Source organism: Mugil cephalus, chromosome 3 (assembly GCF_022458985.1).
Source record: "Mugil cephalus isolate CIBA_MC_2020 chromosome 3, CIBA_Mcephalus_1.1, whole genome shotgun sequence".
Classification (NCBI taxonomy): Eukaryota; Metazoa; Chordata; class Actinopteri; order Mugiliformes; family Mugilidae; genus Mugil; species Mugil cephalus.
The window spans coordinates 28,459,699-28,482,931 of NC_061772.1; the positions used below are offsets into that span (position 1 = coordinate 28,459,699).

General features: G+C 40.7%; 1 protein-coding gene across 1 annotated transcript in view; it reads left to right on the plus strand.

The window, feature by feature from the left end:
- Positions 1-22,703, plus strand: part of c1qtnf4 (C1q and TNF related 4) — a 39,511-nt gene extending 16,808 nt beyond the window's left edge. Inside the window, exons 2-3 of the mRNA XM_047581244.1 lie at positions 15,385-15,746; positions 17,294-22,703. Coding sequence (XP_047437200.1) covers positions 15,390-15,746; positions 17,294-18,109 — 1,173 coding nt within the window. The 5' untranslated portion in view covers positions 15,385-15,389 and the 3' untranslated portion in view covers positions 18,110-22,703. The remainder of the gene's footprint in view (positions 1-15,384; positions 15,747-17,293) is intronic.
- The last annotated feature ends 530 nt before the right edge of the window (positions 22,704-23,233 follow it).

Here is a 23,233-nt window from a genome sequence, read left to right on the forward strand (position 1 = left end):
GATCATTTCTATGGAAGTGGGCAAACTTACAAATTCAGCAGGGGATCAAATACTTATTTCCCCCACTGTATATAAATATATATTCATCATTTTGACCAACTTATTGTTTTCTACAGTGTTATTGTTAAAAACCTTAGAGGCCTTAGAGATGAAAGGCTTCCAATCATCCTCACGGCCGTTTTATTTTAGACCCAACGAAAAACAATGTCACTGTCGATTCCAAGACAGAAAACACTTCATCTCAGATTTAAAAGCTGAAGGATTTTGCTTCGAGGAAAAGATGGAAGACGATTCAGAGAATTGTAAGTTTTCGTGGCCGCGTATCGCTGATTATTCGTGTGGTTCAACGAGCATCCACTCTGCTTAAGACAAAGCGTCAGAGCCGGTGATTATTTCCTCATCGGGATCAAGCTGCTCTCCTCTCGTTTGGCGTCTGTGTGGCTTTCGGGGGCTGCGTGCTGCCGTTCCAGCCGGAGTCATTTTCAAAGGCGCTTTTTACTCGGATGGCAGTGGGAGAGGAGGATTCAGCAGCCTTCATCACTGGCCCCCCTTTATGTTGTGAGGATAGGCACTAGGTGGGGGAGCGTGAAGGGAGGGAGGGAGGGAGGGGGAAGCTGGCCTTGAGCTGGAGCTTCACAATAGACGTTTGTCCGAACTCATAAAGCAAAAGATGTTTCATCCTTTGAGAGCGAGCAAACACGGACACAAATGGAATCTAACGCCTTCAGTTCATGTTTCTGAGCGTGAACACAGGGATCTAATTCAAACATGGTGGCTCACTGCACTCAATTTTATTTTATTGACACTCAGCCTTTGGTCAATTAAAGAGTGTTTCACATTTCTGGATACAAATTTATACAATAAAAAGGTATATTCAAAAGGGACATTTAATCCCTTTTCATCCCCTTCAACCCTTTTCAATCTTTATACTATGGACAAACTCATCATGACGTCGCACATTGGATGCTGAACTTTGAAAATGAAGCCTGAAGTGGGCGGAGCCTGCGGTCGCCATGTTGGATGAGCTTTACGCTTGGACGTTGAGACCCGCCCACCCGATTCTCCGCTACGTGCTAGCTCAGGCTAACACCTGTCACTCACAGCAGGAACGCCCCTAATTATTCAGAATTTTAAATCTTAATAAAAAAAATTAATAGAATTCATCAATTGTCACGAATAGAGAAATGAACTATTGAGACCAAAATCGTTTTTGTAAAAGGCTTTAAACATGTTTAATAATGCTGTAACGTGGGGCTTTTTAACATGGGGGTCTATGGGGATTTTCTCCTTTGTGGAGCCTCTAGTGGCCACTCGATGAACTGCAGTTTTTTGTATTTCCACATAGGCTTCATTACTCAGACCTGGAGGTTACCGCCTGCTTTCAACCTTTCCTCTTGACCATTTTCATCCCATCTGCTCATCAGTTTTACATCCTGTCTCCTCCACCCCCTTTTCATCCCATTCCATCCGTGTCTATACCAATTATTCAAACTGAGGAATAGATATAAAGGGGTAGGAATTAAAAAAAAGTTTACTTCTTCCTATCCCTTCTTTTAACGGACCCCCTGTTGAAGACCTGTCGTTTAGGGAGCAATAGTCAGTCTGCGGTAAAGTCAGGGCTGTGACACACCCAGCAGAGGTTGTCAGTGAACTATTGTTTGTCATGAGTCTGACCTCGTCAACGGCTTTTTGTTCCACTTGAACGTGTTGAACCAGTGGCGGAGATTCTTCAGTCCGAGAGTTCACTCTGATTGGTTGTTCAGTTTTATCAAACCAGCGAACCAGCGAAACCAGATGAGGAACTCCTCATTTTTCATCTTCAGCTCATCTGCAGATATTTTCCTGATGACATCCTGAATGAATAAACCATAGACCATCTGCTCAGCGTGACTCAGGAGAGGCCAGATCTTTGTGCACAGCGGCCTGTATCTCTCCCTGTAGACTCCCAGGTGGTTTTAGTTTGACACTGTCGTGTGTTCAAGTGCAATTTCCGTGGCTCAGACGCAGGAGATGCTGCAGTCAGTCATTCGTTTTGGTGTTTCTGGGTCCTTAGCTTAAGTGTAAAGACGGCGGCACTTCCAGGATAGAACTCGCTCCAAAATGAAAAGATAATACAGATTTTTATCTATTTTTTGGTGCTTTTTACTTTGTGTGAGTGTGTCTGTATGTCTGGGCTTGATCTGACTTCATGCTCCATGTCTAAACATCTAAAGTGCTTAAAACATTTACGCAGTTCTGTATGTAATATTCTTCGAATCCCAATGGTGCATGAAAAAAATAAAATGAAAACAGAATCTTGTGCTTCATTTTATTTGTTCCTGTGCAGCTGAAAGTGAAGCACTGATGCAATATGATGAAAAAACAAGTGTGGATGTACCGGCTCCGCTACGTGTTTCTGGATTTTTTTCATACAGTTGTAGTTTCACATGCTGCAAGAGCATAGATGACAAAATGACTGCACAGGATCATGCAATCTGAACACACATAATCAGATGACATCACTGAACAACTAGTACACATAGAGGAGTGAAATGAACCCATTGAAATGAACATACAATGTGTGTACAAACTGATCTAACAGTGAGATTAAAGAGGTGTTTATGGAACCGTGGCATCTTTATCTCCTTGCCCCCCAGTATTTACGCTCAGCTAGGCCAAGTGTCCCCTGCGTTTAGCTCCATAATTACCGCACAATCATGAAATTTTAATCAACCTTTCTCATCTAACTATTCCTTTAAGGCAGCCCCAGCTGAATCGCCCCTTTGTATGTAAATGAAAGAGCATAAAAGTAGAGCCACGATTGTGTGTGTCCGCCCCTCGTGCAACGTGAGATGAGAGCGTCTTTGTTATTTTGGCTTCGGCGCAGGCTGCCTATACAATGCAACAATAGTTCTCTGTGAGGCTTTGATCTGATGAGGGAGGAAGGAGCGGTGGTGGTGGTGGTGGTGGTGGTGGTGGGAGTGGGGGGGTGAGATGTTCACGATGAGATTGAAAGAGCTACTTCAGGAACAGGTTTTATTTTCACTCAACCAAAGAGGCGGTGGGAGAAACTGAAGCGTGCTGTTTTCTAGAGTGATAAATGGACTGTTACTGGCTCCGCGTTCACCAAACATTTGAGCAACATTAGAGCACGGGCTGGTTCAGGCGATTAAACGTCAACCTTCAACCCCTCACGTAGCATGTAGGTGTGCAGCCACACAGCAAAAGGAATCCATGAGTCCACTACAGCTCGAGTCAACATTTGAGTTTTAAATAGTGGACAAATTAAGAGGAAAGTTGTTACGAATTCATATTTTATAGCTTATATATCTTACAAACCATATGTATTTTTCTTTTTCTAAATCTTTTTTATTCCTTTATATGTATATAGGTACGCAAACACATATACATACTGTCCACTCTTATTACTCGTAAATGGAAATGTTCACTCTGAACCAAACAATTAACCTGAGACCCTGCGTCCTCAAATGGGGACATTAGGTTTTAGGTTTGTGGCAGCTCAAACTGTTTGATTTAGACCTGTTGTCCACATAAGTGGACGCTTTAGTCTGCCATCTAGTGGTAGCAAAGGATCAGTACGACTAGTCGGCATAAGAAGATTGTTTAGTGTTTCAGCGGATTCGCTCTGCAGCGGATAACGAGACAAATGTGAACGAGGTTCAAAACGTCATCAAAATTTATGGTTGTAACTAAGATTTAACAAGATTTATCAGTAGTAATGAGCTACAACGTCATTAATTAGCAAGTACTAGTTTAAGGACATTGGGAATGTATTGTTTATAAGCCTGTTTTTGCACAGAAATGTTCAGATATTGAAATATATAGTTTCATATTTTATTATTAGTATATTATTATTTTTATTATTAGTTACACATTGAAGACATTGCTGTTTTTTTTTCCAATAATTACTTCCTGTTCAAAGATGATGTTTGGTTTTTATGCTTCTTACGTCCAAATCCCAAATGACTTTTGAAATTAAAAATGCACTGCAAACAAAAGCTCGGGTGACAGGAGGTTAATGTGGCACAAAAGCAAAACAATGATCTAAAATAGGATAAAAGGCTCCTCAGAGCTGCAACATAAAAATCAGTTTAATCGCTGTTAATATTTAATGTTTGGCGAAGAACTGGAAGCAGAATCGTCCCTCAACTCCAATCATCAGCCGGCGGATGACGGTTAAAACGCACTCCTGCGACATTCAGATGGTGACGCTGCAGCTTGCGCTCTGCAGCCGGAGGAAGTAGGAGGACGTATTAACAGGTTCAGAGCAGACTTAAAGGTAATATAAACTAGTAATCCTCAGCCAGCTGGTGAGAGCTGGAGAGTGGCTGTTTTGCTTCAGTCTGGGGGCTAATGTGTTTGTTATCACCTAGAGCAGATGGCCCAGCATGGAAGACACACACACACACACACACACACACACACACACACACACATGCACGACCACAAAATCATCTTAGTGCAAATAATACATGCACACGCCAACACAAAGATAAAAATACACACGGCACAAAAACACCTCTCGCAGAAACAACAAATGTTCTGTAAACTACTGAAAATGGTTCATTTCACACTAAAACCATATCTCCAAGCAAACATCTGGGAGTGAGTATTAAAATCTAACTCCTACTACGAATATGATAACTATTAAACTAACAGAAAATGACATATGTCACAGTAGTGTCACCTCAGTTGTGTAATAAACGTGTTTGTTCACCTACTTCACGGGATTCAAGACAGATCGAAGCAGCAGTTTATATCTTTAAAACGAGTCCTGTTTAGATGCTACTTCATCTTAAAATGAGTCGATGTGCACCAGTGTCCTCCTCGTTTTGTCCTTGTATACAGTGCATGATGAATGTAACTATCCTCATGCTGATCGTACAGGCGGCCATGATGTTTACAACACGCGCCGACACTGAGTGAATGAAAGATACCGAGGTTCTCAGTCATTCGGGTCGGGTCGGGTCAGGGGAGGTGACCATCTGCTGGATTTGTAGTCAGGGCAGCAGAGCTGAAGGAACACGAGCAGAATGATGCACTGAGAGTTTGTCTTTGTTCTTAGAGATAGAAAACCTTTCATCAAGACCTTTTAGACCTTGACTTGAATTTTGCTGTTTTAACAGAAGGCTCTCAGTCATCCAGGTCATGATATATTCAAAAAATAAATAAAGCTAAAGAATTGAAACTGGACTTGTAGAGTTTCATCCAAGTCTGAAAGACTGGTGGGGAATAGGAACATCAGTGAGTCGTGTTCAGAATAAACCTACATATCTATGGTCTGTTAAAGGAGCCATATTATGCAAAATTCACTTTATAAAGCTGTTCTAACAGTAATATGTGTCTCCATAGCCCATGTATGAGGCTCCAGATGTGAAAAAAGTCCCTCACGAGTTCGCTCCACTTTTTAGTAAATCTGTGCTCAAACAGGCAGATCTGAGATTTTTCCTTCTTGACGTCATGTGGGGAAATAAACTGGCTTTGACCCAACCCATGGTCATAAATCTGCTGTATCTTCTACCTGAGAAGGGCGTGGATGGGCGTGGCCAGACACAGCTCATTAGCATTTAAAGGTACAGACACAGAATCAGCCTGTTCTCAGTGGAACTCACTAAAGCCACTTTCTGACTCGATGAAATTCAGGACCAAGGCTGAATTTGGGGTAATACACTTTCAAAAAAATGATGTTGAACCCATGACAGATATATGAAAATGGTTGAAATAAGTATAATATGGGACCTTTAACCTCCTGTGATCCTGCGTCCTCATAGGGGGACGTTAAGTTTTTGGTTTGTGGCAGTTTCTTATTTTGCTTCATTTGAACTTTTATCCTCATAACTAGATACTAGTTGGTGTAAAAACATGATAGCGGTCACATAATAAAAGTATAATATGACACAAATTCTATCAATAGTAACAAGCTATAGCTTCTCTAATTAGCAAGTACTTGATTGTGAACGTTGGGACTTCATTCATAACCGTGTAAATACACCCAGCATGATCCAACACAGATCCAAAGGTTTGTGGTAAAATGGATGATATTTATCTTAATATTGGCAGGTTAATATGTGGACATTGAAGGAGAAAAGTGGAGCGTTGCTGTGTTGGGTTTGAAGTTCAGTAGTTCAGGTGCCAGTTAGCGAAACGTCAAACGTGGATTCAAAGATAAAACCAAGATCAGGACGTTACCACACCTGCAAAACATCAAAGTTAAAGATGCAGAAACCGAGATTCTTCTCATCTTAAATCTACACACCAGCACTAATCACCTCCAAAAAACATATATATAAATTTATTTCTATATTCAAGAAAGTGTCAATATCTTCTACTGTGGCCCATTTTTCTGCAGGAGCAGAGAGGCAGGAATGATTAATTATCAGAACAAATTAAGTTATTTTGAGACGAGCTAAATAACCAAGTTTGACAAGATGATTTATCTGAGACGGGAAAGAGGAGTTTAATCACCTTAAAACAAGATGTCAAGGATTTCTTTTGCGATGCATAGTCACACATGAGCAGAGGAAACACGCATATACCTGAAGATTATGTGTGTGTAAAGTACACCAATCAGCCACAACATTATGACCACTGAGAGGTGTCTGAAAATAACATTCGTCTTCATCGTTCCTTAGTCTTCTTTCTTTTCTCCCTCCATCTCAATCATCAGTTATTGATCAGTCCCCAGAGGAGGAGGAGGAGGAGGAGAAATCAGTCCTTCTCCTCCTTCATCTATTTATAGACGTGGGGCTGATCTCAGGGAGAGTCTCCCCCTGAAGCACCGATGTAACGGACACTGAGGGGTGATGCTTGATTTGACAACGAAGCAGTGAAACAGTGTGTAAGCGAATGGACCTGCCAATGTCCAGCCAGTCAAGACACTCACACTGACCCGCAAGAGTGTTTTTAAAATACAGTCGGACTTAAAAAATATTGATGGAGCTTTGGGACACTTTGAAAATCTGCTGTATAAACTCAAAAATGCATGAAGGTCAGTCTAAAAATAAGGATGGTTTTGAAATCCTCGACAGGCTGACCTTTCAGAGACAAAAGGGAAGAGGGGGGGTGTTGAACTGACGCATTTCTGCCGGCCTGAAAACACAAATAACCAGCGGTGTGTGTCTCTGCTGGACCCTCTGTCTCTTTCCCTAGAAGGGCACATCAATCCTCCAAGCCTGAGCTGACTGACTCAGAATGTCAAACACTGTTTGAATCACAGTCACGGAGATTTTGTAGATACCGGAGATCAGATGAGAGCGTTTCGTGGCTGAAATAATTATGCAGCTCCGGGCTGAGGGTGTTGAGTCTGATACTGGACAAACTGTATACTTCAAACCATTATATGTCTTTGAATTTTTTTATTTTATTTTATTTTATTTTCTGGTTCATTATTTTCTATTTTATTTTCTTTTCTATTTTTATTTTATTTTCTATTCTTTTATTTTATTTCATTTATTTATTTTAACTTCAGCCCCAGACAAGACCGATTTAAATTACATTCAAGGCAAATGTTTTCAGTAAAGCTGCAGCACTTCTTCTAATTTACATGCTTAATGCACATTCAGATCAATGTGCAGGTCCAGGGGCGCAGAAAAATCAATAACATGGACATATGAAGACTTTTTTTTCAGTGTTGTGAATGAAAAAATGAAAAAATGTCATTTTCATGGATAAAATCAAGGGTCACTTTGTTGCCCTTCTGTGGTAAAACTAAGTTAGGTTATATATTGATTCCATGATTTATTTATTTTATGCTTTAATTTCAGAGTAAAATGAGACATTTCAACAAAAAAGGAGTGTTGTAAAACTTTTGCCCGGTATATACTGAGATTTTTTTTTTTATTTTTCCGCACAACTGAAATGATGGAATTTCAAGCTCTTAACAACCATCATATTTTATTGAAATGAGAAGTTTATTTAAACCACAAGGCTGATTATATTCTATATTTTAGAACGTGAACTAAAATGAGGCCTGTTATAGATATTGTTTCATTGTGCTTGTAATTCGGTGATTAATCCAAAAGTTATTAGGTTTTATGTAGGATCTCTGTAACTTCACTCCCTCAGTCTGCATACGTGAACGTACTGTACTGCAAATAAAAAGCAATATGCATTTCTAAATGGGTTAAACTCTGAAACTGTGCAGGACGCACAACTAATTAGTGAAATGTTTTTAGTTTTTCTACTTTGCATGCTTTAATTCGGCTCCACTCTTCTCCGCTCGGGTCGGCTCGGCTCTATTGCTGCTCTCCCGTGGGTGCTCATTACCGAACGGGCTTGTTTGATCTGTTCTCTCATTGCTGTTTGAACCTGAAGCTCCACTCTGTCTCTGTGACGAGTTAAAAGTGCTGCCATTACCCAGATAAACAAACACTGCTCCTTAATGCAAGCTGCCATCGTACACGAACCAGCTTAACTGCTGCAATGCCAGTTTTGTACATTTCTTTTTTTTAATTATTATTTTTTTTAACACTATAGAGAAAAAAAAATTACGATGCATGACAGAAAACGTGAGCTGGTGCTTCAGCAGTTCTTGCTCTTGCAGAACGGATTCCTCCCCCTGCTGCAGCGGGACCGGTAATCAGACACAAACGATCAGTTGTGCCCCAGCGCCCTAAGTACGATTAACGGCTATAATTAGTTTCCATTTAAAGAGGTCGATTTAGCATAAACATACGAGAGGAACATTTAGTTACGACAGTAAATAACTCCGAGGCCTCTGCAGCAACACAGTGAAACTGGAAAACTAGAGCTGCAGAGGACAATAAAGATACAGAACACACGACATGAGGTGACATGGCTGGATATTTATAGTAAATAATACAACAACCAAGAAAAATCCCAACAGGAAGCAACAGTCTGACATGTTTTCAGCTGCCAGAATTATTCCTGAAGGTAACACCAGTGCCTCAAAGTGCAGGTTTTAACTGTTGTTTTCTGAAGCTAACTCAGACGTGAAGAAGGAGAATGACATGAGGCCGACTCAATAATCAATTGTTTTTAATAATCTGCTTGTAATTTTGATCCTTTTCTTTCTGTTTGTCTTCATTTTCTGTTTGAACGAGGGCTGGACGATACCGGGAATATGGGTATCGATCCGATACCAAGTAAATACCGGACGAATATCGCAGATACTGATACTTTTTCTTGAAACGTTATACTTGATATTTCACTTGTCATCATTGAATAACTTCATAACTTCATCTCTAGTTAGTTGATTATGATAACAATTAAATAATTCCCCTTTTAGTACACACAGTTATTTTAGAAAAGTCATTAGTGCAAAATAAGAAAAAGGAACAATGTAACAAAAATATGAATATAACAATGTAAACCACACAACAACAGTGGAAAATAAAGTCAGTTATAAAGTTGGTTGAGTAAATAAGGAAACAAAAGCAACAATGTTATAATAAATATAAAAGTTACTCAGTGAGTGAAACGTTGCCTCATTAATTTTCCACCAAAGTAGTGAGTCTGTATCCAGTGTAATTATCTTTTCGTCCAAGTACAGACACATTTCACTAACAGCATCAGCACCAGTTGTGTGATGCTGCTGTGATTCTAGGATCTTATTATCCACCTTTTACTACAGGTGAGGATGGAGAAGCTCCACAGACTTGGAGAGAAGCTGCATGAACTCTGTGACAAGTAATACGCTGGACGTATAGAAGAGAAACTGGAACAAAAGTATCGATCTCATCATGCTAGTATCGATCCGATACAGATACTGACCTTGGTCGCTATTTAGATAGATATTCCCAGCCCTACTTTTAACTGTGTAACTGTATTTTGTATTTGCTACTGCCTCTCATGGTCAGGACTCTTTGAAAAAGCGGCTCTTAACCTGAACAGTAACCGTCCTGGTTAAATAACAGATCTGACAAAAAATAATAATAATTAATAAATAAATAGTTTAGAGATGAAACATGAATATCAATATGCAAGGTGAATGTTTTTTGGTTCGACTCCAAGAGCGACACTGAGCTGAATTCCTGCATCAAGTCCTTTAACAGTTTACTGATTAGAAAACTCTATTTGGGAAATAAAGGGACAATGCACATTAATGCACATTAATCAACACTACAGTGTACATGTAAATATGCCAGATTATATATAATACTAGTTTCCAGTGATGGGAAAGTTACTTCAAAAATGTAATGCATTACTTATCACTTGTGACTGTAATGCTAACAACAGAACAATATAATGGAGCAGTTATGGCTCATGGTTTAATACATATTGTCATAGAGATCCTGTAAATTTAGGTGCATTCATTTTGAAATGAATATTGCTAGAAGTTACTACTAAATATTGTAACTGAACACCTAAAGAAAGCTGCACCACGCTACATGTTTCCTTAAATTACTTTTCTTTACTGTCTCGTGAGGTGCAGAGATCTGCAGTCATCTTCTCCACAGTCAGCTGTTCTCTAGCACTTTTCCAGGTTCTGTGTCTGTTTTGAAGTTTCCAGTTTTATTTTGTCAGGTTTCCCATCTGTCGTGTCTCCTTGTGCTTTGTCATGTCTGTCTGTCGCATGTTTTGTGTTTCCTGTTTTATTTTGTCAAAGTTTCCAGGTTTCCTGTCTTGTGCCTCGTTGTCTCTTGATTATTTATTGGTTTCACCTGTGTTGATTGTCCTGATCTGTTTCACCTGTGTCTTGTCAGCCCTGAGCCTCTTGTGTATATAAAGCTCTGCCTTTCCCTTTGTTTCTGGTTGCATCTTTAATGTTAGATCCATGTTGCCACGTCTTGTTCCATGTTATCATGTTACTTTGCCACGTTTGATGATTCATTTTGATTTTGGATTTTCCTGCCTTTCCTGTTTAAAAAGAACGACACATCACATGTGAGAAATGTTTTAATGAACCAAAAGAAAGAGATAAAAAGTTAAAGAAAGTTAATAGTGATATAGAAGGAATCACATGATGATGTCTTCAGACGGCCCTTAAAGGTTTCCCTTATAGAGGCAGGTAGGCTGTTCCACACCAAACTTCCTTTATAAAACATCACATTCTGACCAAACGAGGTTCTTTAAACAGAACCTCGGAACATACAGCTCAACAGAACATACAGAACAGAACATACAGCTCTGCTGGACTGAGTAGTTGACGCAGTTGTGTCCTATTGAAAATTAACTTAAATGTTAAACTTTGGGGTTTGGATCAAATGTTGGATATTTAGAATCAGAAAAAAATGTATTTATCCCTGAGGGGCGAAGAGCAGCACATACAAAATAAAGAGCAAGAGAAAAAAATCGCAAAGTTAGTGGAGAAAAGCAGCATATTGTGTGCAATGACAGGCTGCTGCCAGTAACACAAGAGTGAAATGAATTGTGGCAAATAATATAAAAAGCAATACATAAAAAATGTAAAACAGCAGATGACAATAAATACAGAATAAAGTGACATTATAATTAAAAGTGACATTGTGATATTGCACATGCAATAAGTTATTGTAACAGTCTTAGAGTTCAGGAGGAGAACAACACAGGGAACAAAGGTTGTTCTCCTCCTCTGGGTCTTAGAGGCTGGACAGCGGAACATGCAACCAGATGACAGCAGCTCAGATGCTGGGAACAGAGTTTGCACTGAGTCACTGGGAATTCGACGCTTAGCCTGCTGTTCGTACACAGAGCTCAGGTGGTGAGCAGGAAGTCCAGTAACTTAGAGCACACCTTCACCTGTCCTGTACAGTTACGGAGTGATACCAGCAGCACACGGAGAAAGCTAAAACACTTTCAGTGTAGTAGTAGTAGTGTTGTCCTGTCTGAATCCATAGCTGGGCGTGCATCTCCCCAAAACATTTTACTGCCACATAAACCCAAATGCTCTGATTGACTCTGCAGATCTTTGCAGGAACATAATCGGTTCCCAACGGAGAGACTCCAGACAAACTTTACACCACAAACAATTTGGAGATCGGAAGTTATTTGTGTTGTTTCTCTGCTGGCTGTAAAATAAATTGCCCCACTAGGGGATAATAAAGTTTACTAAGTCTAAGTTGGTCTGTGCTCCATTCTACCATTCAACAGCACGAAGATGCAGCAGTGACACATGTTGGTGCATAAAATGATTCAGATTAGATTCAAATAAAGGTGCGAGAATAAAACAGAATCTACTTTACGACAACATCGGCTGTAGGGACGACGGCGTGGGTCTAACGATCCACCGCCGTGGCCCGGATTGATTATCTCGGCAGCCATTAGACGGATGGTGTGAAAATTGGCACAGACGTTAATGAGAGGATTAATGAGAGGACAGGGAAGAGGTGGCTCATACGAGGCCGTTTAACGATGTCAGGTCTCACGTGGCAGCGGGGACAGAAAGAAAAATAGCATTTAAAAATCATGTCATCGTGCTCCATTGTTCGCGTCCGAGCTCCCGGCTCCTTTCTCACCTCGGCTCATGGGAACCGGTAATAGTGTGAAGTGGGTGTGAATGCTTGTCGGGTTCAGAATGCGACAGAATTTGACTAAAAGGCGTGTGTGGAGAAAATCACTTTCTGATTATAATCGACCATCTGAATAGAAGTCCTGGAGAAATGCACTGGCAGCTCAAACTTTCCTCTAGTATCTCCAACCGACTTTAACTTTTGATTTTAAGTTGATGCAGAGGCTACATCGAAAATACACACACCTACACAGACCCTGGTGTGGAGGAACTTGCCTGGACTCAACCTGATAGAACATCTGTGGGATGAATTAGATGAAGCCTCCTCATCCAACATCACTGTCTTATTTTTATTAGTTTATTGAATTGCTTTATTTATTTTTCTGGTTCTATATAATCTTGGTATTATTGTAATTTCTGTACATGCCTTTATTTTATGAATATGTTGGACAAAATCCTGTGTGCTGTGACAGTTGGTGTGAACATGCGTCCAAGGAAAATTTAATAAAGATAATTTTGAAAGAAAAAATTATTTTGGAAGAAAGAAAGAATTGGGACAATGCACATTAATCAAATGCACAAATGTTAAATTTCAGCCAGACAGGTACACAACACAGACACCAGGGGCCTGCAAAGCATCCAGTATTTGTATTTGTTTTAGTTACGCTTCTAATTTAGGATATGAAAGTGTCAAAATAAGTATTTTTTAATTATCCATCATAATAATTATGGATGTAGATGCAGCACTGGTTGGTGTTTTGTATTAAATGCAGCTAGTAGAGGGGATTCAGGTTGACTTGAAGGGGCAGAACATGACTATTTTGAATGTAATGATGATTTGGTTCTTGTGGGAGATAATAGGGGCGACTCAGTAGATGGGGAAGTTAGAGGTTCGATCCCCAGAATGTGCCACATAGGGAAATGTCTTTAAGCAAGACACAGAACCTCCGTGACTGCAAAGCGCTTTGACTACCAATAGGTAGAAAAGTGCTATATAAAAGCAAAACCATTTACCAATAGACAATAGTCCACTAAAATGTCAATTTATCAGTTGAATTAAAATTTATAAAAAATAATTGCATCATGCACTAAACTCAGTGTGCAAATGTTAGCGAGCTAACCATTAAAAACCTGCCTTTAATCATCACCGTACATTTAGCTCAGAGGGTCACGGTGCTCCAGCACGTTAGCGTGGCCGTTAGCGTGGCTGTGGACTCTTGCTTTCTGATTAAGTATCTTAATAAGCAGTTCCATAATACACCATGTCTCATGTATTTCATAAATGACATAACAAGGCTGATGAACTGCAGTGAAAAACCGCGGCATCATCAGAACACGGAGGCCGCTCCTGTGGGTCTCTGAACATGATAAACTGTGTCCTTTTGTTTCCACGGCGCTTTGAAAACGCTGACAGCTCCACCTGTGTGTGTGTGTGTGTGTGTGTGTGTGTCTACTTCCTGTTGGTTCATTAGAGGAGGACAACAAGACAATGAGAGACCTTGTCTCCGCTGATAAAAGACACACAGGGATAGCCTGTGCGCTTTGTCTTGCAGGTTGTTTATTGACGCCCGTTGTTCTGATGTGCAAATGTGCGTTTGCTGTAATATGTGAGACATGTGTTGAGGGTCTGTGTGGTTTATTTAATTTGTTTTATGGCCAAAATTCAACTTTTAATCACGTTTCTTTGCATTATTGAAAAAAATATATGTTTAAAAAACTATTAAAATATAGTATAAAATGTGATATATTACTTAAAATAAGTACAATAATCTGCCAATAGTTCAGGTAATTATGACTATATAACATTTTTTAATCAGGCAAATATATCAAATAAATGTTTAGACAAAAATAAAGGTAGATTCATATCAATACCACTAACATTTTTATCTTATAATGTATGTATAGTAAATGCTAGTGCCATCATTTTCAAATAAGGTTATATGTTAGGTAACATATCTTAAGACCAGGACAACTATCGACTAATGTAATAATAATCTGTCCCCAATGCAGCGTTTTGTCAACCCGTCCATCCACCCTTAACTCCTCCCTATACCAACTTTTTGCCAGATTCCTCTTGTCGCATGTCTTCGCACTCTTCCCACATTTTCTGTCTTTGCTGCAAAACTCCAGAAAAAGGTAAACAAATAAATATGCGCATAATTCATATTTCACGTCTACCTCCCTGTGGTCGTTTTGCATCTCTTTGTGGCATTAATGCACGCCTTTTATCGCTGCTTTGTGTTTGTTTTTATATCATTTGATCCGATCACTTGGGCCTTTGAGTCTATGTCTGGGTTGACCCGTTCATTAATATTAAAAATAACCTTTCTGGGACAGTGAGAGAAGCTCATTAGTCGTCTCTTTGTGTCTCTTCTGTGATTCTCTTGCAGCTGTTGCTTTGTAATTCATCTTTAGTCCTTGCATCTATTTTTCATTGGTTTGTGTCTTTTTTTTTTGATCACTTGATTGACTTTGCATTAGCTTCAAACATATCTGGCCTTGGGCCGCCCTCTCTTCTTGTGTCTCTGGGAACTGTGCCCGTTAATTTTCAGATCAAACCAACAACAATCAACAGGAAAAACTAGAGAAACTTTTCTACTAAAAAAACCCAAAACAAAATGTGATGTGTCTCCAAACATAATGATCTGTAATGAGGATTGTTAGTGCGTGAAATAATGTATTTCACGGGACAGTGATTCTGCAGTGTGGAAATTAATGAAACTATTAGTACAGAAGCTACAATCACCGGGAAACAAAACTAATAAACAGAGTCCTCAGGCAGCCACGAGATGGTGGAACTAATGCCGAATCATGTGGAGTGAAATTTATTAAATCGTCTTCAGATGCTGCATCATAAGAGAAAACGCAGGCAGCCATGCTGGATCTGTTCCAGTTTGCCTGGTGATCCGTGCTGCATCTCCTTAAAGGTCATATCACACTAAAACTGTTCCATCAAACCCATTTCTGTCTCTTTTTTTTCTCAAACTTCTCTGCAGACGCGATGCTGCTCCCATCGAGCGTGCTGATTGGCCTGCTGTGCCTGAGTCACGCAGCCGGCGTGGCGGGCTTCGCCCGTCTGCTGGACGACGTCGAGCTCCGCTCAGCTTTCTCCGTGGCGCGCACCAACAGCATGGAGGGCGGCCCGAAGATGACGGTGACCTTTGACACCGTCTACGTCAACATCGGAGGGGATTTTGACACCAAGGCCGGTTTGTTTCGCTGTCGCATCCCCGGGGCCTACTACTTCTCCTTCACGGTGGGAAAGTTTCCGCATAAGGACCTGTCCGTGATGCTGATGAAGAACAGGAACGAGGTGCAGGCCATAGTGTATGAGGAGAACGCTGGAGAGGAGAGGAAGGTGAGTCCCAGGCGTCTGAAACACTGCTCTGAAACGTACATGTCACTTTTGTCCAAGCCAATGTTTTCAAATCCTGAGATGTTGGACATGATATAATGAAGAAAACTGTCTGGCTCCATCTCTGTATTTGAAACAAGTGGCATTGAGCTCCCCCTCTACCTCGTCCTCAAAGCAGATTGGAGGATTTAAGGATGTACAGTAGGTCTACTGTGCAAAAGATTTAGGCAGGTGTGGGGAAAATGCTGTAAACTGAGAATGCTTTTATAAATATAAATACTGATTTTTATCAAATTACAAAGTCACATCAATATTTGGAGTTACTACCCTTTGCCTTCAAACCAGCATCAATCCTTATACACTTGCACAAAGTCAGGGATTTTGTAGGATTGTAACCTCAGTGGTCACTCAACGAACCTTGACCGACTGCAGCAGGTGAAAAACACATCAAGCTTATTTGAAATGTCCAGCAGAGACATCACCTCAGAACTGTCAGAAACCAGTGGCACCCAGTTTCACCATCTACTGTCTGGAGAAGTCTGGACACAGGTGGTCTTCATGAAGGAAATTGCAGCCAAAAATCCATCCCTCTGAAATGGAAACAAGACCAAGAGACTCAGCTATGTATGAAAACATAGGAGCTGGGCTCAGAAACATGGCAGCAGGTGATCTGGACTGATGAGTCAACATGTGAGATATCTGTAGCAGAAGTCAGTTTGTTCACAGAAGGGCTGGAGAGAGCTACAATAATGAGTGTCTGCAGGCAACAGTGAAGCATGGTGGAGGCTCCTGGAAAGTCTGGGGCTGCATTTCTGCAAATGGAGCTGGAGATTAGGTCGGGATTAATGGTCCTCAATGCTGAGAAATACAGACAGATACTTATCCATCATCAGTATCATCAGGGAGGAGGATGATTGGTCCCAAATTTATTCTGCAGCAGGACAAAGAGCCCAAACATCCAGCCTAGGTCACTAAGAACTATCTTCAGAGTAAAGAAGAACAAGAAGTCCTGGAAGTGTTGGCATGGTCCCCCCAGAGCCCCGATCTTAACATCATGTAGTGAGTCTGGGATTATATGAAGAGAGAGAAGGATTTAAGGAAGATCTCTGGTTAGTTCTCCAAGATGTTTGGAACAACCTACCAGCCGAGTTCCTTCAAAAACTGTGTCCAAGTAGAAGAACTGATGCTGCCTGGAAGGCAAAGGGTGGTCACACCAGATATTGATTTGATTTAGATTTCTCTTCTGTTCACTGCATTTTGTGAACTCATCAAAATAAACTATTAAGCATTCTTAGTTTACAGCATTTTTCCACAGCTGCCTAAAACCTTTGCACAGCACTGTATATTTATTCTCTAAAGAGTTCACGGTGTCTCTTACAGAGAGGGTGTTTGTGTTGAGGTGGGGAATGAAAGCAGAACAGAGGGGATTATTCCCCTTGAACGAAGAGCAGCGCGAGGCAGATGACTGGATTATGCGTCCGTGCCTGATGTAAAACAGGCCGCGATATGACTGCGTGGCTGGGATAATAAAGTCTTGCCTCAATCCTCAGGTGCAGAGCCAGAGTGTGATGCTGCAGCTGGAGTTTGGTGACACCGTCTGGCTCCGTCTCCATGGCGACCCCCGCTACGCGCTCTACAGCAACACCGGACACTACACCACCTTCAACGGCTACCTCGTCTACCCCGACGTCTACGGCTACCAGACGCACCACCATCAGGACCACCCCGCCTACAGCTCCCAGCAGCCCCAGCAGGACGCCGGCCTCCTGCAGGGCGCTAACCAGGCCACGGAGCAGGTCAAGCCTGCGACAAAGGACACGGTGAAGGAGCAGGAGCTGCAGCAGAGAGAAGACGACGAAGAGGATGAGGACGAGGAGGAAGAGGATGACCAGAGGTCCGCCTTCTCCGTGGGTCGCACCCAAAGCATCGTGGGAGTGAACCAAGCGGGGCTGCCGCAGCACCAGCCGGTCAGCTTCGACACGGCGTTCGTAAACATCGGCGAGGACTTCAACGTGACGGAGGGCGTGTTCAACTGCCGCGTCCCGGGCGCGTACTACTTCTCCTTCAACGTGGGCAAGCTGCCCCAGAAGACGCTGTCCGTCAAGCTCATGAAGAACCGCCTGGAGGTGCAGGCGATGATCTACGACGACAGCCAGGGCGAGAAGGCTCTGCAGAGCCAGAGCCTGATGCTGTCGCTGAAGCCAGGAGACACCGTCTGGCTCTACTCCCACCAGAGAGACGGGTTCGGAGCCTACAGCAACCACGCCAAGTACATCACCTTCACCGGCTTCCTGGTTTACCCGGACTTCCCCGCCGCCTCAACCGCCGTCACCAGCAGCCAACCACACGCAGACAAGAAGCCATAGCTGCAGCGCGCCGGCTACGGACTGAACGTTGTGACTGGAATTCATGCAAGACGGAGACGTCTGAAAGTCGAACAGGAAGCGCTGGGCAGTTTCTGAGTCACACTGAATGCTGCTTCGTGGATGTCTTCCCTCTTTATATGAATTCCTTCACAAAGTCACGAGGACCTTGGACTTGGAGTGTAAAAGAAAATCTCTTCAATTTTCAGCAAATGGCTTCCCAGGATGTGACTCCATCACACTCAAATGTGAACGTTTCACCTCGTAATGACACATCGGTCTTTACCTACTCACCTCAAGGCCCCCGTTTAAGTTGTTACCTGTAATGCCTTTTCTACAGCTCAAAAAATAATACCTGTGTCTGCTTATAGTGCATTTAATGATCAACGCACCTCAGCCCCCAGGAGATGCACAGGACGTGAGCGAACAAAGACTGAGAATTTATTTATTGTTATTATCACGACAACAAACACAAGTTCCAACAGTAACTATTAATAACTGATCTACATAGAGGCATGAGTTTCACTCACAACACTGTAATTGTTTGCACAGATTAAATATGTGACTAAAAATGGCTGCAGTTTCAAGCCCTGAAAAATATGAAACGAGGCGACTTAAAGTGAAGAAATCATTACTTAGTGATCGGAATGATGTGAGAGTAACTGAATGTGTCAGATCATTTCATAATTGCTGTAAAACGTAAAAACAAATGATGTGTTTAATGTTCAAAATCTGCTTAAAATTAAAATACTCAATTAAGTTCATTAAAGTTGTCCCTAAGTGGTTCAGTCTGAAAACTCAGGTTTATTATTTGAGCTGTAGATGAGGCAGAATCCCTCCATTCATTCAGTGGCACATTGAAGGTGAGGTGGAAAATCACAGAATTCCCATTTTTAGGTGAAATATTCCTTAAAGTGCATTTGTTATCCCTGTTAAAGACTTGGTGTTTCTGCTCCGTGCGTCTCCAGAGTCACGTCCAGCGACATGGACTCTGTGTCCATGTGTCTTTCTTTTTCTTCCTTTTGGGAGTTTGGTGTTTCTCATCCCGACTTCGGCCGCAGCAGGAGCAGAGGACGGTGGGACAAAAAAAGATAAATAAATAAATAATAATGATGATGAAAAAAAAAAAAAAAAAGCTGGCATGGTTTTGGAAGTGTGCAGGACTCCATATCCGTCCCACTGTTGACCACATGCCATCTCCGGGTCTGCGGGGATGTGGAGCGTAATTTGATTTCTAATTCTAGCGGCGTTTAATTCATGTCTTCAGATGGCGGCCACTGTGGGGGAAAATTGAATTGCTTCTCCTGGGGGCCGCTGAAATATGCATGTCTGTTTAATTTCACACCACCAGGAAAATAGATGACGCTCTTCAAATTGTGATGAACCCTGACTTTATGAAATCACCTCCTCGGCTGGAGAGGAGGCACATGAAGTGATGCTTCTCTGTTATTGAACATTAACTTTTTTTTTATTATTATTATTATTACAATTAACTGGTTGTGAATTTATGAGAAGATAATTTCTGATATGAACTGTGGCCGCTGCAGACCTGTGTGCTACAAACAGGTCAATTTATGAAGCAGTTTAGCGTCGAACTGTTTTTTTTTTTAAAGAAAACATACTTTTAACACACAGTTAAAACAGGTTGTTTCCTTCATTTCATTGTGTCACTCAAAGAAAAACGCATCCAAAGTTACACTAATCAGTATATTTTTGTGTTGATGATGACTGTGTGAAGTGTTAAGGGTCTGCCTGGTTAACTGCCTGCCTGCTTTACTGTTCAGTCCCAGCAATATTCAAACACAACAGGGAGCTTTTTTTTTTTTATGTTAGTGTATAAAGTTAGTTAAAGTGTTCGCATTTAACAGATGAGTGGTGGCTGAAAAAAAAGGGCAGCAAGTTTTATGTTAATTTACCATTTACCAGACAGATGTTTGCCACTGCATTAAAGTGTTTCTCTCTGCAGTTGGTGGCAAAAAAAAAACAAAAACAAAAAAAAAACGCACACAGACAAAAACATTAAACATCTGCAAGTGGTGGAGACCAAAAACAGAGCAAAAAAATTTATGTTAATCAGCATTTAACAGCCAGATGTTTGCCACTGTAGCTGATGGAGACTAAAAACAGGGTTAAACGTATAGATTGTTTATGAGCATTAAGCAGCCACGCTTGTCCTTCTGCAGGTGGTGGAGACAAAAGCAACTAATTAACCATTAAAGAGTTTCTCTCTGCAGTTGGTGGTGACTCAAAAACACAAAAAAAAACATTAAAAATCTAGTTTCAGGAGCCAGGTGTTTAACTCTGTATTCAGAGACCAAAACAGAGCAACAAATTCCGATTTAATTAGCATTTAACAGCCTGATCTTAGCCACTGTCGATGGTGGAGACCAAAAAAAAGAGCTAAACATTTAGTTTTAAGAGCCAGGTGTTTTACTCTAGTTGCGTTTATGGAGAGAAACTTAACTCAAATGATACTGTTTGCTAATGTTGCTCTGCTCAGTGTTTAAAGGAGGAACTGTCTGTTCATCATTAATGAAATTATATGTTGACATTGTGTTATGTTTACAGATTGCTCCTCTGGGATGAAACTAATCAGTTATTCTATATATATATATATATATAGATATATATATATATATACACACACACACACAGAGTCCCCCCATAACAAGCACTGACATGAGTGTATCTTCTTATTGGTAATTAACAAACTCTTTAAAACTGAGATAAATATAATAATTCAAACTAACGCACTAGTGGAGAGTCAGGCCTGACGCTGCAGAGCTATTTTGTGTCTGGGATCAGGATTATGTGCACTAGTGAAAACTAATGTATTCTAATAAAAGAGTCCTGCACGGAATCTATCATGAAGGTTCTGGTGTTCAGCATTAATTTAAAAGAACTCAGAGAGCAGCTGCTGGTTGAGCTGTGTTTTTATTTTGGAGGTTGTGGTTTGTAGATCTGATGAATTGTGTTGTTCCTGTTATTTTGACAAGCCCAGGGCTACATTAAATATCTATGAAGACTATGAAGCTGATCCAGTTTAAAAGAAACCCCAAACTCCGTCCTCTATAGTTTAATTATAATTTCTGATGTTGTTTCAACATCAAGTCAAGATTAGAACATGTAGGTCTGTTACACTGAAATTAATTCACTAGTGTACCTAATGTTTTGGCAAGTGAATGTATATGTGCAACTCAGATTGTTAAATGAATAGTTTCATCCTCTACAGGAGTGAAATCTGTAGTTAATCACGACTAAATGTGATTTCAAACAAGCTTGGAAAGGACGACATATACAAACCTTAAATGTTTATAAATCTGAGGAGAACAAAAACTATTAAAACATTTGTCTTTCCTTTTCCTCAGATTATGTATCATGGACATAGAGGTGAGCAAAGAGTCAGAGATCAGGTTTGGTTTGAGCATAAACAATAGGAACGGATGGATTTCTGATCGAACAGGCAAATGAGGAAAATGAAGAGTCAAAGTGAGCAGCAGCAGAAGACAAATCAAAGCTTCAGCAGAACGATAGTGATCAGGGGAGTAATGGTAAAAAAAAAATACAAGAAAAACTGAAACTGTGTTTAATATTCAGCCGAATCTGCTCCAGTTTCCAGCCTAACAACTCGGAGCTCGGTCTCTGAGTGGTGTGAAAAGTAGTTCACAAGTTAAAAATAGTTGCTGCTGAGTTTTGCAAAAGGCAAAATGAGGTCTCTTTCTTTCTTTCTCTCTGTGTGTGTGTATTCGGTTTGAAACGAAACCTGAAAATGTGGGTTTAAACTCGAGCCAGAACTGTGGCCAGAAAAAAAAAGTCCTAAAAGTCTCCACCTCACTGTGATCTCTCTGTGGCGCCGAGGAAAATGGACTCACACCTTCTCTGGAAAGCTAATAACCGTCAGCGGGTCTCTGGCTTCAGGCTCCTCTTCAACAATTTCCTGTCCTTTACGAGCTGGAGTGACTCTAACAAAGTGACTACATTCACTTTTTTTTTATTATTTATTTTTCTTCCACCGTACACCGTTATACTGCGAGAGTGCGCTTTCTCCGTTTGCATCAGTTTTAATTTCAGAAAATCTGAACCCGTCTGCAAACTGCACAGCGCTCCGGGTGTGTAAAGCGTTGTTTGAGTACATGGGCCAATCGTACGCTCAGCTCAGAAGAACTTGTGTGATGCATGCACGTAAACTACAAAAAGAAAAAAAGAAAAAACACAAAGATTTAAAAAAGATGCCGTCTCATGATTGTCGGAGTAGCTTCGCGGGCCTCGGTCGACGCCTGCTAACTGTGTATTTTTATTGAAATGTGAATTACCTGTACAGTATTTGACGGTACGTCTGGATGTTTTCTGGTTTGTGCTTCTCTGTTTCTGATAGAAAACCTGTGGAGCAGACGTGGGTCAAAACGTGCTTCGTTGTTTTGCTTGGGAATAAAACGAGGAGAAAATAATACAGAAAATAAGATCAAAAGATCCTGCCGAAGGTTTTGACCCGCGGCTCGTGTCGACTCTTTGATATGTTTTGATTATTTCTTACGTGTGAACCGAATGCTTCAATGAAAATGTTTGACAAAATAAAACTGAAAACGTTCAGACTGGACTGGACTGTTTCTGTGATGACGATGGAGGATGGAAGTTTATCTCTTAATTTGTTTTATATTCTGTGCTGCAGCGCCGCCTGCTGGCTGATTCATAGGCCACAGATACAGAATCACAAAGAAATCTGGATCCGATTAAATGAATCTTTATGCAGCGTGACAAGTTTGAATAAGTTCTCTATATGACCAAAAATATGTGGACAGACTGCAGCTGAGTCAATATATAATTGAGGGACCAAGTCCATGATATATATCCCTAGATTTTTATTAAAAGTAGAAAAACTAATAATGCTCTTATGTTTATTATAATCATGTCTTTACAAAATCTATAATTATTTGTGATTTGAAACAATCAATTATTAATAAAAAAAATGACTAAATATCACTAAAATCTCAACTAAATAACTGTCTGAGTCTAATAACAACCACCTTCTAAGTAGCTAAACAATAATAAAAATGAACTTATTCAAAATTTTGTTAAGTTGAGATAATCATGGCAGATTTTTCTTTTTTGGAAATAAATCACCATTTA